Here is a 19,205-nt window from a genome sequence, read left to right as displayed (position 1 = left end):
AAAACATTAAAATAAAGATTTTTCAAAACACATATAATATTGTTAGATATAATTTAGGCTATAAGCTGTGTTATAAGTGTTATAACCTTATAACATTTTATTGATGTGCCCTTTAAGATTGACTGTAACAACTGGCGCGGCATATTATATATCATGTAGTTGTATTATTTATACCTACATACCTAGATGTCCTCTACATGCTACGCACAACGCACTACACAAGTAATCTGGAAAAAATACAATGAACTAATGATAAACCGAAAATATTTCATCCCGTTGAAACTACATTTTATAATATTATTTAATGTGAAGACAGCGTGTATTATTAGTTTATTTTAATTAAATAATAAACTGATGTACCCGAGTTTGCGTGAGTTCAAGTTCACCCAAGTTCCCCTCTCCTTATCCGGGATCTGAACAAAATAACAGGGCCCATTCCTTTCCTTCTGTTAAAAATAAATTTCAAAAAATAAAAATTGCTTGTACTACAAACAATTATTAAAAGATAAATGTTTAATGCATTTATACTTGTTAACGACGTAATATAAAGTTTGTATAGACTATTAAAAATGGAATTAGTGAAGCGAGGCTTATAATAATATGTTTTATTTTTAATATGACAAGTGTCAAGTTAATTTTTCTATTGTTATAGGTTTTTAACTACATGTGGAATAACAATTTTAAATGCTTATTTTTGCAGTCTTAATAGTTATTATATTTTTAAACGGTGTACAATTGTTATGTATAATCGTAAAAAAGAAGTAATGATGTTGTGTTGTTAGAAGTGAAAAGAAGGGTTAAAGTCGAAGAAAGTACGAAGAGAAAGTAGGCCACAAAAAATTGATCTAATAGAAAAAAATGAAAAAAAGAAAATTGACAAATTTGGGCACGAAAAATAATACCAAAATTATTTTCATTCAAATAAATAGTGAGCTAAATTAATTTTTTAAAAAAAAAAAACTTCTATTTTATCAAGAAATATACCATGTGTAATTTGTATTATCAAAAGTTACTGTATTATTATCTACCTTTATTTGTAATTCAGAGTATGATGGATTTATACTCCATATAAACTCATATAATCGTATAAAGTTATTACTTGGTAATAAAAATCTCAATTTTTGTTCACTAACTTTATAGGAGGATGAAATTCAGTTTAAGGTTACAGTAACCGAATTTAAAATAACTCAAAATATATTAGTCAACTGTCTGCCTAAAATATTAAACAATGTTTATTGAGTATTATAACAAAAACTAAAGCAGTTTAGAAACCTTTTAAAAGCTTATCTTTATTCTTTATATATTAATAATATTAAGTTCTGACAGTACAGTATAATATTATAGTTATATTATATGAAAACATCAAGATACGTAAATAATAATATATTTATTTATATTGACTTTTATTTTATTATAATTAATTAATTAATTAACGTTGCATGTCTTTACCCTTTTTTGTGATTCACCATTTTCTTTCTATCGGGCTAATATTCCACGGCCAATTTTTTTTCGGAATCTTTTTTGTGGCCATTATTACCAACTATATGTACCCTTTTTAAAGACTTTTAAAGTGTGTATACTTTGGTTTAACATTCTCCATACAACATACATAGACACACATACACAAATATTATTGTTGCCGATTGGTGACTGCCGGTGGCAAATCTAAGTCTTTGTATTCATCTCACAAAACCAAACTGAGAAAATCAAATTAAAATACAATTCACTATAGTCAATAGCGAGTTGCCACCGTAGGCTAGCTTTTTTATTATTTATTTCAATTCCAAGAAGAAAATAACGGGGTCACAACAATAATAATAATTAATACATAATCATATAACCCACCTCGAAAAACGTATTATACCCGAACGGACAGCAGTGAGTTTTTGTGTGTGCGTAAAAACGGATACGATTAATAAAATGGTTAGGTTATTAACGAATGGTAAAAAAATATTTACCGGATACGTATTTTTTTTTTTTTATATATAGATGGTATAATAAATAAATGATGAAAATAATAATATGCGGGCAATAGAATATTACGTCATCGCAATAATACCGGGTACGATGATTTATTTTTGTTGTCGTAGGTCACCGTAGATAGTCATCACGCGTCGCCGATAATACTACCCGTTTCGTACGGGCTACCGGACAGACCAAACGTGTTATTCAACGCTCGTAACGATTAGAAATAATAAATTGATAAGTCCCGATGAACAATATTTACATCATTATCATTTCCATATAATTGTACATGATTGCGTAAGTAACAAGATTATATGGTATAAAAACCAATCGAAAACATGCTCCGAAGGAAACGAGGTCTGACGGTATAACAGCAGTTTCATTATTATTTATTATTTTAAGTATTAGGCAAAGACGATGGTTACCTACCGGATTAATCATATTACTCTAGAGGTGCCTCAGTATTAATGTGCCTTAGCTAACGGATGACGGGTAAAATGTAATATTATAAAAATATAACTACGAGCAGGACTTGACAGAAATTTAAAGACATACATTTGCAATAGTCTTCGCCCCCTATTCTTCAGAAATTTTCATTGTATTTTTAAACTTAGCATTTTCTAAAAAAAAAAAATAATAAAAAAAAATATATGTATATATATTGAATACTAATATACAAATTTATGGTTATGAATTTATGATATTATCAAATATTTTAAAATCTCTGAATATTCAACAGTATATGTTATCATGTTTTTAATTGTTTTAATAATTATTATATTATAGCTATTTTATTTATATTTTTTATTTGTATTTATAGTACCTATACAATTGTAATGTATTCAAAAAATTATTTAAATTATATGATTCAAGTCGAGAACACGAAATGTCGAAATGTTAATAGTATTACTTATCAGTATTATTACGTTAGATATTTACGTTTTAATATCAAATCGTAATGCTAGTGGTTGAAATAATATTTTTGAAAAGTTTCCACGTTGAAATACTCAGGATTTATAATTGAATTGCGTACTGAGTTAACTTGTGTCCCGTTTTATTTTATTTTATTTATTGTCCTATTGTAAACGAATTTTCAAAATAAATAACTCATGTATTAATAACATTATCTAATGTAATAATATCGGAATAGTCAAACTTTTCACGTTTGATAAAATTGTACATTAAAATTCACTATTTAAAATCTTAAAATTTAAATTTACTCCCATATTAACACTCGACATATTTCTGTTCATATGTAAAAACATAAATTAAATTGTTTTACTCTTAAAAACTTTGGAAGTTCTATATTATTTAAATTTTGAAAAGCATAACTCATAAAAAAAATTTAAACTAATTTTACTTTTCAGCACGCGATAGAGAAATCGGAAATATTTGACATGGAAAAATAAAGACATACTTATTGGAAACGCGACAGTTTATTTAAAAAAACAAATTAAGTGCTCTGATTTTCTATAATCTGCGAGTTGCTAAAATATGAAGTTCTTTTTACGATATAAATGGTATATATTTAAGATATATTATTTTTGACGCATTGAATATTTAATAGTTTTCATATTATTTTGGTACAAAGAGATTCATCGTTAAGTAAATTAGGCAAAGCATTTTAATTAAAAAAATACATATAAATCACTTATAAAGTAAAATTATATTTATTGATATAACCCTTCTATACCAGATTTATTACGATTAAAATTAAGTGATATAGTACAAGTTTCACTATGAAAAATAAATTGTAAGAAGGTAACTAATCTATAAGTACATATTAATTGCTTACAGTTTAAAATGTTAAATAGTCCAATACATAGGTAACAAAAATATTAATATTGAATTATTAATAAAATATTAAACAATATTTTGTTATATTGTGTACGATATATTATTATCGTGTATAGATTAATGAATTATACCACAGTAATTAATTTCTGAATTAACCATAATAGCACATTTTCCAACACTATATTTTTTTAAGTATAAAATATTAATTTAATTTTCAAAAATAATTAAAATTATAAAATAACCTAACGGTTAAAAATGAACCAGCTGAAAACGCCACTGCAATAATAAATCGGAAATAATTGAATAACATCTGCGTGCTTAATTCTTAGTATTTTTCGACAATAAAATACAGAAGGTTTTTGTTAATAAAAATATAATGTAATATCGTTATTACAAATTTGATAAAAAGTGAGATAAATTATAAGGTTTCAGTGCACCTAAATTACCCAACAAGATTTACAGTGGAAAAAAAAATAACAATCGCAGTTTTGAAAATAATTATATTGCTAATGATTTTAACAGTAACGCCAAACATTCTTTTAAACGAGTTATCAATTTTTAATCAGTTATGTGCGTTTTTAACTTCGAGCTCGCGTTGTAATTAATTAATTTAACGTTAATTTCTACACACGAAAGTCGCCGTCTATAATGCTATAAACACTATAATATTTTAGTATGTATTTCGTATAAACATAGTGGTTACAATAATCGGGATTAAAAATGTTCCCCATAATATCATAATATTATATAATAGTAGGTATAGGTACCTAAAGTAATATTATGTATTTTAACGACCAAAACTGCTGTAATATTGTAATACTAATGTGTGTACAGTGTACGTATAATATGACGTATGTATGACGCATCATAGACGGTTTCGCGTACATTATAATAATTATTATAAATCCAGAATCCTATTACATAGGTTACGAGTAGGTAATTATATTATTAATCCGAAGCGTAGTATAGTGTATATTATATTAGTAGGTATTCGTCATAATCTCAGTATAATAGGTAATTACAAAAATGTCACAACGGCAATGTTATATTGTAACATCTTCGTTTTTGTAATCGTCATCATCGTCGTGTATACACATCCGTCCTCTGGACAGACACAAAACGTCAAATCGACGAGTTTCCGCTCCGAATTACGGCTGCTGCAGAAGCGCGTGCGATTCGGTGGCGGCGGCGGCAACGGAGGGTTCACGGGCGCGCGGCTTTTATTCAATGTTCGCAGAGATAATATTTCGTCCGCGAATTATCTCCCAGAAATTAATTACGACAAAAGAGCCTCCCCCTCCCGGGGGCCGCGTAACAGTGTGGATTGGGGCGGGTGCGCGGGTCCGTGTGGCGTTTATTTAGTATTCATCACGTGGAATCGTTCTAAAACTATACACAACACCGCGACCGCCGCTGCCATAAGAATCGGGGTCGAGTAGCGTGGTTTTGACGAGTGCGGCTCCCGGTCTCTTGAAGACTGAAAATGTATATATTATTGTACGATATTATATTATGCGTTATAATAATATCACCACGGTCGTCTCGTACCGCTGCGCGTGCGCGTGCCCGTATAAATCATGCGAAACTTCGCCGAACTGCTGCTCCGCCCCTGCAATGTAATATATTGTACCTACTTATGATGACGGTACATAATAATAATATTTTACTATCACGTCGCGGTTCGTGAGTACGACGTACGTACGCACTAATGATATTATGTGTTATAAGTTATAACGTATGCAGGTATGTTATAATTTCAGGGTTGCGAAAAATACTGAGGTTTTTATTATTTTTTATTTAAATTAAACAAAACAAACGTTTTATTCGTTTAAAACTACTATTTTTTTTTTTTTTTAAAACGATATTTTTAAATATATTTACATACACGTTATAAATGTCTTCAACAAGTTTACAACATATGTTAAATATAATTTTTTTTTTAAATTGTTTTAACAGTGTTTTTTTATGACATTACAAATCAAAAAAAAATATCAATTTTTTAATAATATAAAATGATAATAATATATATTTTGTTTATCAGAATTGAATTTACCTCTATTAATAAATTGTTTTAAACGTCGATTTATATATATTTAAACTTTTAAGTCGCGTTTAAAACATGTTGCAATACTTTCCAATCCAATCCTAATGCTTTTTAATAACTTATGAATACTGACTTTCTGGAAATATGTGTATATATAAAGTAATAGGCGTATATAGTAAATATCTCCTACACTCGAGTTTTAAGGATAACTCGATTTATTTGATTTTGGCTTAATTGTTATTTTCATTTTTTTCACACATATCATTAGGTAATAAGTTTTCTTGTTGTTTTTAATTTATTTTTTTAATTTCTTAAACAATAATTTTTTTCGTTTTAAAGAATAGACCGAATCGTTCTCCAACACATACCATCGTATAATATAACAATACATTAATACAATTTACGAATCTTGCATAAAGGTAAAAACTTACATTTTGTATTTACTGACTGTTTAATAACAAAATGTTCGAATGATAAGCATGTATTGATAATTTTGTATTCGACGGTATGTCGTTGTGTACCATTTATTATACTACCAATCTGATATTTTTAAATAAATGTTCCTTCATGCGTAGTTTGTACATTGTTTATACAAATTTGTTTTTGCAAAGATTACTAAAGGTAAAGTAATATACAGAATACAATAGGTAAACACTGAACTTACTCATCTCCATTTTACATAATATTACGTTTTTCCTAAAGTATTGAACAATATTTCGGTGGATTCAACATTTTAAAATCACTTTTAAAGACATTAATGATATTTTTTACAAAGCGTGTAGCAAAGTTTGATCAATATGGTTTCCTGAGCCTATACGAGAATTTTAGTTACAATGTTTTTGTTTTCCGGCGAACACGGATTTGCTGGTTTTCACAAATAGACCAACCGCAGTATGGTGAGGTAGACGCATACGACGGGCATAAAGAGGCGTGTGACCTTAATCGACCGATCGAACCTAGACAATTCCCCGTTTTCGCCATAACACGGAAATATTGAAATATTGACACGGAAATTGCGCGATTCTCGACCACGTATCACAGCACCAACTATTCAATTATAAGCGTATTACTCACTTTCGGGTTCGGTACGGGACAAATTGTGTTGCTCGATATACCCGTCGGCTGGGATTTTTAGATGGTTTCTCTATTTTATATATATATATATATATACTATATACATATATTTCTCGCACTGTATTATAGAAAGTACCTATTATTATAATATTATACATATATTTACACGTCATGTCCCATTCACATATACCGAAATTCGTTGCCACGGTTACCAATGTCGACGTTGATATATTTTAATGTTACGAATGCGGTTCGACGATATTTTTGGCCTACGCTTTCCAGCGGTATATCCGCTTCTATACCGTTGCTGCTGTTAATGTTGTAGTGCCACGGACAAGAATTTAAAATCTCGATGAGAAGGAAGGAGGGAGGGGCGGTAGGTGGCTAAGACCGTGATTATTGATTACTAGAGATGCGCTTCGTTGACAGTATAGCGACATTGTAAGAAAACGGTCCACGAAAAAAAATTAACAACTACGTTAAAATAAAATTTAATACTTATATAGTTATAATCTCTTGACTACGCCCACGATATCACCTTTTGATCGTAACGTTTTTTATAACATATTTATCGGAACGCGTTGAATTTAATAAAAGAATATATTATCATTATTGCAAAAACAATAATTGATTAATGGCGGATGACGGCAAAACGCATTTTAGACTCATTGATCGCCTACTATTATACGGTATAATACCTAAAATAGAAAGGCCGACATTTTACGAGCCTGCACAGTGTGGTATACATCTTCGGTGCAATTCAGGCAGAGGGATTTGAGGGTGCTAATCATCCTCAGTTTTGAAATTAGATATGTATAGTTCGTAGTTCATACCATTTTTGGCTAACAAAAAAAATAACGGGCATCAGTACACCCATTTTCTTCGTCAGCGTTGCGCCACTGACATACTTGTGAATATATGTATTTAAAAATGCTTATGTATAGAATTTATATTATTTAAATAACTTATATGCTGTTTCCGCAGTATGAAACGTACGTATTATTATAATTATTTAAATAATTATTATTCATATTATTATCATATTATGTAGACCGTGGACCGGTTTATATAGTATGTGACATACAATATAATAAGCAATAATAATAAATAATAATTTAAGCATAATATATTTTTCTTTTTTATGAAACTTCAGCGAGCTATCCAGTAATCATAATATAATATACTGTGTCGTAAGTAAAGTGACTCTTTTAATATATACACGCACGAACATCATAGATAGGTTAGGCAAGTATACTATATCGTATAATATCGTGGTTCGTGACCCGAATGGTTGAGAAATGGTTCGTCGGTTGTGCAAACAATATAAACGTACGTATAGATACATATTATGACAATTTAAACTACATGCGATGTCAATTATAACGACAAGAAATAGTAAATAATAGAGCGTTATTTTTTCCCGTGTAACGATATGCAGCCATGCAGAATAATTCTTTTATCAGTAAACAGTCATTTTCCAGAGACATTTATGCGCGTTGTCGAAGACATCGTTTTTCATATATCCTTTAAGTCGTTGCGCAATATGATTAAGTCGATTAGGTATCGTAAGACTAGTAATTACAAATAATTAGTTATAAATATTACATTTTAGACGAGCGGAGTAATGAAACATACAATAATGCAAAACATTAAAGCACTACTCCAATCATTAATTTTTAATACTGCTCGTATTAATAAATATTAATAAATATTTAACTATTGATTCAAAAATCAATTTCAATCCTCAAAAAAACAGCTTACTTCGGAATCGTAACTATTGTATGTATCTGTGTGTATCAAATTATTTGATAATTATTTTTCTTTAATTTCATCGTTGTATTAAAAATGTATTGTGCATATTATTTTTCCCTTTTCAGATTAAACTAAAAAAAAAAAATCAGAACACTATAATATATGGTTTAAATATAAAACACTCACAGAATTTTCGAACGATGTTGTAGCTTCTTAGTAGATTTTGAGAAAATAAATGCGAATAACAACAAAAGTATTATAATCGTAAGAAATTATAAATATTATAATTAAATAATCAAAATTTCGATCATAATTATTTTTTTTAAGCTCTTTTTAAAATAACATTCGAGTTCAAGGAACTTAACTGATAGGTACCTAAACAATTTACAGACGACTGTCCCAGAGGCCCATCAAACTAGTATCATGTTTTTGTTTTGTTTCGAATGACGTGTGTAATCACTTTTTCGGATATAAGGGATGGTGGTGCTCCAAAAGTTTCATAACATATCAACTCTCCCTCTCTTATACTTGTTTAATGTTTGGTAGATAGAAATATTTCTTAAAATTATCAAATAGTTTTTCAGAAATTTTTTTTAAATGCAATAATTCTTAGAAATCTCGGTAAGAGATCAGAGTTCTATTCTCGGCGGAGAATAAAACTTTTTGTAAATTATACTACAATTTATCTCTAGCTTCGTGATAGTCCTAGAAACGTCTTAAAAATATCTACAAATATTTGTTTAAGCATTGTTTGAAATACTTTTCTCAAAAAAATTAATAATTCAATTTAGTGCTTTATATATAACAAAAAATGTATGTACAATTATGGTATTGCTTAGTTTTTATATTATATATATTATATTATTACTTTTAATTTTAATTCACGAATTTTAAAATACAATAGTGAGTAGTTGATTACAATTTTTGTTTCACTAGAATTGTTTCTAAAAATAATATTTATTTTTAGTGTTCTATAAAATCTTATTTCAACAATTAACGTGTTTATTATAAAATATTTTTCATAGAAAACCGAATAGTGACTTCCACAAGAAGTGCATGCATAGTGAAAACTTTGATTTTGAATTTCATTCTTAATTCCGATTAATAAATTTCATATTGAATTATTAGCAATTAGCTTCTATCCGTTTTTGGGGTTGTCTATAAATTGGTTTAGGTAGTCACTGATATTATTCAGTATTTGGATAGTGTAGTATGTAGTTCGTGGTTTGACAGCAGAAATCGGTAACCACAGTGGTCACACCTTGTTGTATCTAATGATTTAATCTTACGCTTAAACCGATCGGGACATTGTGCATATGATCATTGTAATAACGTTCGTTAATTGTTGTTGTATTAGATTAGCATTATGGATGTCAGGGCGTCATAAAAACGACATTAGATGTCGAACTCCTTGGCTATATGGAGAGAAAACAGGGATTTTTATCTATAGATAATACCAATATATTGACTGACAGGAATGGTCGACTTCAAGGACCAAATATCCTGTTGTTTTTTATAGATCCTACCTACCCCGTTCGTACAAAAAATGGTGTCATGGTGTCGTCTAATTTTACTAAACTTGTTCCTTGTCTACTTAATAGTGTTTAGCCGTTTATCAAATGCGTATATACTGTTATATTATATGTGTACTGTGCATCGTATTCGTGTGTGCATGTTTGTGTCCTGTTTGTTCTGTAACGTTTAATAGATTCATGACCATATTTTAAATCAGAATTTTGATTTTTTTTTTTAAATGTGTACAACAAAACAAATGATTTTATTCAAGATTGCAATTTACTAAAACAACGTCAATTAATCAGAGTTTATTTTACTAGCTATTAATGTCTTCTGTAGTAATAGTATACACCGAGAAAACCTCTGCACGCCACATGTAAATGAGCCAAGCATGAAAATTAAGTCATAATGTGATATTTTCAAGTAACAAGCCAATGAAGTTTTTTTTTCATTACGTAAATAATAGTGTTCTTACATAGTAAAACAAAAAAAATATAATCCATTGCAGCATATCAGATTTAAGTGTTCTCGAATTCGTAAAAAGTTAAGTGGGTACGCTCTTTAAAAGGTACTAAATAAAACGTACACATATTGTGTTGGTACCTACCGTCTCAAACAACATTTAAATTTATATTTATTAAAATATTCAAATTTTTATATTAACTCATATCATAATATCATAATGTTACATTTTTACAACAATAAACAGCGTGTTTCCTTCAAATACCACATTGACCAAGTAAATAAAAATTAAAAAATAAGTTTAAGCCAAGGGTTTCACTGCAAACATTTTTTATATATATATAATTTACAGAGAGTTCTTTCTTTGACTCAATGGATGCTTCGTGATAATATTTTTATTTATAGTTTTTAATCGAAAAAGGGCTTTCTCTCACAAATGTCGTGCGTCGCTAAATATTTTCAAGCATGAAATATAAAAAAAAATATTTGTATATATTCCAGTGACTATCTTACTACAACTAAAATTTAAATCATTAAAGTTCATACATATGATGTATACTTGGTACTAGATTTTTATCACGTTATGCTCACTTGACTATTTTAACAACGTTAAACTTTTATGACACCTATAGGCCACTCTAGTTATAGTTTTGTTTTTGTGTGATGTATGCATAAAGTTTGATCGGTTAGTGTGTTTTAAGATTTATATTATATGAGAAATAAAGTTTATTTTGTTATTCACATGCAGTAAGTTTATTAACCACAATAAGTCACGACAAGCTTCAATTATTATGAACATTTTTTTTATAGAATTTTACTCGAAATAAACTATTTTGGCATATTTTAACAAGAACTATAATATTGTAATACTTTTATTAAACACAGTTTGAGATTTTTTTTTGAATAAATCTAATTTGTTATATTATATAAATATTAGACATAATATATATAAATAATTATACTAATAATATTTTAATAAATTCTAAAATTTTCTCAGATTATAATAGTTTGATGAAATATATTTTTAACGAAATTCTTGATAATATCGATCTCTTCAAGCAAACCACACATTTTTTTCATCTATAATAAAACTGCATCAATGTAAATCTGGCCAATTGCCAGGTGTGTACGTTTTCCCACGTCCCTTAGTTTTGTGAAAGTCGTGTTTTTGGTACATTTAGCAATTTTTCGTTATGTGTAAATGGAAACTCAATTGAAAAAAAAACATAAATGGATACCTATATATTTTTGTCGAGCCAAATGAGGGATAGTATTCCGTAGTATTGAATGTTGCGGAAATATTGTCCAGTTCATTTCTCATCAAGCCTTCAAAGTGTACGAGGTGATACACCAAGCGTGTTGGCACCTATTTATCCTCATGATTAATTATGCAGTTACATAAATCTCGATTTTCAAAAAATCATATTATCTCTAGTTCATAAAGTTCAAAAAAACCGATTGAGATGCATCAACATTACCAAAAAACAAAAACCATCTAAACTTTGTCAAATACCTAGTTTTAGGGTACAATAGAGGCAAGCATACTTGATTAATCACCCTGTATAGTGTATTCACTATATAAAATGATATGTGCACGATGGCTGCATTATACTCTAATAATATTATATTATGTTTTCCCGCAGATGTTGCCGACAAACAAGTGAGATTAGACATGTTCAAGTTCGTGACAGGCACTATAGAACAGACGGCGGCACTAGTAACGGGTGTACTGTATGAGTTAGCCCACAACCAAAATATCCAAAATCATCTCAGAGAGCACTTGGATAGCGAGCTAGACGAACATCAGCAACAGGTCACAATCGAACAATTGGATCGGTTACCGTACTTGGAAAACGTGTTAAAAGGTAGGCAAGATAATATTATGTGGTATAGGTATTATACCAAGCATTGTAAATATTTGATTGTGTCGAGACGGTGTTATTACGGGCAACGAATTGATTAAAATGTAATATTATTGTTGTTATACCTAAACAAATACACTTAGTCTTACGACAACATAAATCAAAATATAGGATTGTATAATATACAGGTATAGTATAACATTTTTTAGCGTATTGGAACACATGACTTTTAACTTTTAAGGAACAAGATTAAGTACTAAGCATTTTCTAGTATCTACAAATAGTATGTATAATTCATTATAAATATATGCATCGATAACCATATAAATAATGTCGTGTTATAGGGAGTTATATATTATGAATCTTGTTGTAATATGGTAACTGTGAATAACATTGTTTGGAGTTCTAAAGGTCTTACAAGTTTTAAAATACAATAAATCTTAAAAAGCCCAGAGTACGGATTTTTTGTTACCCTGCCATTTGGATTTAATATGTTAAAGCAGTATTCAACTCAAAACTGGAAGATTAAATAAACGAAAACACAAATTTACCAAATAAATTCGAATTTTTCGCCTAATTTAATTTGAGCGCAGCACTATTATACACGAGTGTGATAAAATTATTACTAAGGGCTAGTGTATAAAAAACGTTAATAATAACTTATTATTAGATTCAGTCGAGTTAGGACCGTTAAAAATGTAACACAGAAAAAGAAAAAAAAGGCTTTGACGCGTAAAATAGTTTAGAGATAATTCATTTTTTATTTATTTTTCACTTGTATTACTTTAATGCACAAAGATCTTAACTCATCTTGTTAAGTGCACGCGGTTTCATTTTTTATCAGTAATAATCAATTCGGAAAACTATAATAATGCGTGTGAACGCGTTATGAAATATTAATATTATTATTATTCCTACCTATTTATATATATATATACATACGGGTAACGTATGTTCGACTACGGTGAGGATTTACCATTTCGTTTGGTAAATACACAACATCCTAATATTATAGTATTATTATTGGTCGTGTTTAACATAATAAATTATTATTTATTGTACGTTCACTCAAACGTGATAATAATGTAACCGTTTAAATATTATATTACGATGCATTATAATCCATTGTATTTGGGGCGTGTATTATTCTGTGTCAACTGCGATGCTCCGTTAACGAAAGATACACGTCAAAATTTTCAAATAATATTATAAGCCGACGGTCTATAGCATGTGGTCTAAGGCCTCCCTAAAGGTCCACAACACATTTGTCAGGGATCCACGATACTCTGGTCGTGCACACGGCCATACAGGAGGTATATGCATGTGTGGTGCGTGCATACAATATTACCTAGTGTATAATAGTCGCCGTGATGGCTATACTATTATTTCATAGAATGTGATATAAAATATATATACGATATTCGTTATCTGAATAATTGGATTATTTTATAAATTATTATATTGTTATATTTTTACATGGTCTGTAGTGAAAAATGAAATTTTTGTGTAAATAAATGTGCAAATTTGTGGTCATGATGTTATGTGAACAATAAATTTGCTATGACAAAATATATGTACCTACAATAATATACCGGGTGATTTATTTTACGTAAAACACTGATTATTTCAAAAAATTTAACCTAATATAACACTTTTGAAAATATATTTTTACATAACTGTAAGTGGTTAAAAATTGTTTTTTCTAATTTTTATTTTTTATTCTTTATTCAAAAACAGAATATTTTTTTTGAGTGCTTCACGATATAATATAAAATTTGGATACAAGATTAAAATGTTTCGAGTAATATTCTACTAAAAAAAAGTTGTTTTTATTCAAAGGAATAATTGATAACAAAATATAACATCAAAAACATTTTTTTCTCCAAAAATGTTGTTTTTTAACTACTTAGAATTATGCAGCTAAAAGAAATGTAAATAATGTTTTTTAAAAACGTTAGTTTTTTCAAACTAATGATCAAGTTAAATAATATATCACCTGGCATATCAATATAAGTAGTAACTAGGTATCTATATTTATTTTAATAAGTCTATTTTTTATAAACAAATTATGCAAAACTATCTATATTAACATACTTCAATTATTATAATTTTTTTCATATATTTCTATATACATATATGTAATAAAAAATTTTAAACATTTATGTATTTGTTTAGTGATAAATTAATTATCCTTTATTCTGTTATTTCCACCTTTTTACTTTAATATTTGTATTAATTTAATACAATACATTTTAGTTTAAGATTTTTGTTTTCTTGTTAGTTCTGTAAGTAGGTAATTGCATAATTCGTATCTGATTGTTTTTTATTCTAGTTTAATACTTAAACGTATTTATTTTTGTCGTGCAGGTCTTATATAAAACAATTCTAAAGTACAACAACTTTGAATATAATACAATATTGTCTAGTATTATGTGATCCTAAGTATCTCACATATGTAATATGTATGTGGGAGACCCTTTATAATAAATAACAATAGCGACACGCAATAGGCACACTGCAGTTTTCTCGAAGATTTTTAAATGCGTTTATATTATGTACAATAGTGAATGATAAAATATTGTTGGCACACCTATCACTGTCTGTTAGTAAAAGCTTCATGAAAAATATAATAAAGATAGCATTGTGGTAGTAAATATTTGTTATCCGTATATTATTATGTTACAATGATATTCTGATATTTTAGTGCGATATTGCATCAGAATATACACGGCCATGATTCTGTTCGATCACAAAATTTATTAAAGTGATACAAAAATACGTATTTCGATTTAAGCCATGTTTTGTGATACATGTAATGTAAAAATCCCTTATTGTGGAAAAAAAAATATTTTTTTCATAAAAATTCGATGAAAGGTATAGAAAAATAAACAAAAATGATAAAATTATGGGAGTTCATTATTTCATTTTAAACGCTGAATATGAAGTAAAAGTAGACTGTTAAAAATGGAATATTTGAATTTTACGTTAAGGACTTGACAGTCTTGAAGTCTAAATACGTATTTTATTCAAACAAATTTTATTTCTCTTGGATTTTATAACTTAACGTTATGTTTTTGTATTTGATTATTTTTTATTTTAAATTCATCTCTGTTCCCTTGTCAAAAACATTATATTATATCTCTTTTGATACCGTATTATAAAAGGTCTTCTACTTTAATTTATAATTATTCATAATACGGTCATTAACTATAAGTAAAGATGTTTTGGTTAAAATGAAATAGTATATTTTCTGTCTAAGTAATTATTAAATGTCCTATTGGCTTATATATAATACAAAGCTTAGGTTTTTACGAATATATTTTAATATGGTTTCAAGAATAATTGTAATGGCTTATAAAACTATTTATCAATAAATAATATAAATAATACATATAAATATAATTAATCTACTTATATAGTTTTATCTACTTTATATGTACTTATACTTATATACTTTTACTATAAATCATTATATTAAATTTAAGTCCACGACTGTAATTACTATAAAAATGTTATTGGGTTTATCCCTTTGAATTAAATAAATATAAAATTTATGATGTAAATAATATAAAAAATAATAATTACAACCCATTTAACGATTTTTTCTTAAGCAAATATTTTAATAGAATACCAATCTTCGTATAAGTGTTGTAAGTCCATCAAGTGAGTATTGATTGCTTGTCTTAAGAAATTTATATTACAACATATTATGTAGTTTTCAAAAATATATTTTCCCATATTTTTTTTTTATTCCAAACATAATGTTTCAGTCGACAATAATATATGTCACACATTATTGCTATTTCCCAACTATTCTTTTTCCTCCCTCGAGCGATAAATACGATTTTTATTTTTTGAATCACATCCGTCTCTGTTTTGTCTGGCTCCGTCTCAAATCTTAATGGACGACACTGAACCAAACTCTGGCTAATTTATGTACACTGCCTGAATATGTTTCTATAATATTAGACATTTAGATAGTGCCTAAATATTGCATATATGGAGAAATTCAAAATTTACGCTACAGCAATGTTGTCATATAAATATTCATAATAAAGAAAAATATATATAATAAGCTAAAATTATTTTATTTACAGATATCTAAAATGATTTCTAATTTTTTTTACAATATTTCAGATGAGGTTTCAAGAAATAAAAATTGGAATGTATACATGTTTTGTTATCACAAATCAATAAATTATATTATAGTAATAGAACATCATAAATTAATGCAACACTCTATGCTGGGGCAATTTCAAGTTTTTAATAATTGCATTTTTACCATATGTATAGTACAATGATGGGCGACGATACAATTAACAACTTAGTTGTTTGATGGCCATTATGATTTTTGATAAAAAAAATAAAATAAAACTAATAGTTAATATTGTGATAAAATTATAAGCTATGTGTAGGTAAAAAACAAAATAATTTATAAGTTTATTTTAATAGTGTTTTCTTTCATCATCAAACTTTGATATAAATCAAAATTAGAAGTAAATGATTTTGTGGAAACAACAGTTTAAAATCATGCATGTAAACTAGTAAATTATCTAGTAATTAAAATGTTAATACAAATTATAAATTTAATCTAAAGACGATACAAAAATGCTTAGTTGACAACTTGTAAATTATAATTATAATATATAATTAATAATTATCTAGTTCTTATCATAATAATAATGATTATATTTCAAAAAATTATTCACTATACAGTATTACATAGAAAATTTAGTATAACAATTTAAATTAGTGTTGGTCATCTATTATTTAATCTGGGTTGTGTACTGTTGATTAACGGTTAGGTTAAATACTACAAAATACCCAAAACTGTTTAAGTTTGTTTAGTTAATGCCTATCATAAAAATAAATAAGAGTGTAAGAGTATAGGAAATAAATTCAAAACAACAATAATAGTGAAAGTATATATTATAAGAATAATTCAAATTTACTTGGTTAATTGACTGATATTATTTTAGTCATGGATGGTGTTGTTTTGACATAATAAATAACATTAAAATTAAAATAATAATCCTACTTAAAATTATATAAAGTGCCAACCTCTTGTTAAAATAGTAGTCTAAAAATAAACGTTTTAATTTTTTTTATATTACTGGAAATGATCTTGTCCTTGTGACTGTCTGGGAATTCTCAAAGTGCGAGGCCTGAACAGGCTTAAAGAATAGAGTGTAACTATATAAAATTGTATAATCTTAAAAAAAATTACATTATTTTTAGAATATAAATATAAAATATTATATTAATATACTGGAATCATATAATAAAAACAAAGATTTCAACGCAGTTGCTCAGTTGTATAATTTCAGTAAGAATATTTCATATACTCGTATAATTCCTTGGAGATCGAGTGGAAGGTTACCAAGACTTGGACATTAAACAAAGGGATTTTCCATACAATTTTTTAAACTTAACACATAAAAATTGAAGATTTTATATATTTTTACTGAAAAATAGTTTATAGATTTTCGTAACTTAAATGAATTTTGCAAAATTTGAACTATAAATAAATTTATTTCTAAGATAATTAGTTTAAGGTATTATATATCGACATTTATGGTATATTAATTCCCATATAAATGTAAATGTAAAACAACTAGTATGAAAATGTTATAAAAGTGTATGTGGTAGTATAGAAAATTAAAAAATAATTACTCAACAAGAATTAAAAACTACATAATATATTGACCTAGATGAAAGCGTATTTTTCTATTAACACCGTTATTTTTTGTTTTGTTCTTGTGTATTGTACTAAAACTTATAAACTGGCTCGGCGTTATTCATTCAAGTATATAACATTTAAATGTATATATAAGCTCACATCTTGCTCGAAAATTTTTGAAAATACACTATAAATATCTTATAAGAAGGTCTTAAATCAAAACTATTTTTGTTGAAGTAATTTTCACGACAACAACACGTATTGCCAGATTACCGTTTATAAATTATGTGGTTATAATTAAAAGTATAAATAGCTTAAAATTATTCAAAGTATTTTGGAAATTGCATTAATTAAAAAAAATGTCAAGACTAATTTATAACATGTATTATATTAAATACACAATATTACAATAAGTTATATTTATATTTTTGTTCACATTTTAACTCACCTGTTGATTTTTCAACATATCATAATAGACTTTTAATATTATAAACATCATGATGATATATAGATGAACAATAGTTATTATGAGAAAAATTAATAGCCGAATCCCCTTGAAAAATAAGAAACGCACTATAATTACTATAATTTATCGTTATAGAAATGGGAAGGTAAAAATTAAAAACATAAGGATTTAAAACGTATAAAAGATACAGTTATACTTATTTTATATATTGAAACATAATATAAAAAATATAGAACTAACTTTATAGTAGATAATACAATAAAATATTGAAAAATTATTAGAAAAAAAGGCTTAAATTTCATGTGAAATATTCTTGATAACATGTTTTAAAAGGTGTAAAATAATAAGCTATATGAAAAGATAAAACGAAAATGATTGCATTTCGATCTATCTGTAAAACTAAAAAACCGTAAGGTGAAATCGAAAAAAAAATTAATATTATGTAAAGAAAATAAGTGTGTATTTAACAACATTATGTATTAAATTAAGCGTAATAAAAATATATATGTATACCGTATACGATTTGGGAAAATTTATAATTACATATATAATATGTTTATAATTTAATAAATACATTTATCTATACTA

At 27.2% G+C, this 19,205-nt stretch overlaps 2 protein-coding genes across 2 annotated transcripts in view; one reads left to right on the top strand and one right to left on the bottom strand.

Moving 5' to 3' along the window:
• LOC113561131 (protein amalgam-like) overlaps positions 1-19,205 on the bottom strand; it is a 244,807-nt gene that overhangs the window by 164,411 nt on the left and 61,191 nt on the right. The gene's annotated exons all lie outside the window — the stretch shown is intronic.
• Positions 1-19,205, top strand: part of LOC113561130 (cytochrome P450 6a8-like) — a 53,719-nt gene that overhangs the window by 21,101 nt on the left and 13,413 nt on the right. Inside the window, exon 3 of the mRNA XM_026967362.1 lies at positions 12,253-12,474. Coding sequence (XP_026823163.1) covers positions 12,253-12,474 — 222 coding nt within the window. The remainder of the gene's footprint in view (positions 1-12,252; positions 12,475-19,205) is intronic.

This window comes from Rhopalosiphum maidis, chromosome 4 (genome assembly GCF_003676215.2).
Source record: "Rhopalosiphum maidis isolate BTI-1 chromosome 4, ASM367621v3, whole genome shotgun sequence".
Classification (NCBI taxonomy): domain Eukaryota; kingdom Metazoa; phylum Arthropoda; class Insecta; order Hemiptera; family Aphididae; genus Rhopalosiphum; species Rhopalosiphum maidis.
This window is presented reverse-complemented; position numbering and strand designations above follow the sequence as displayed.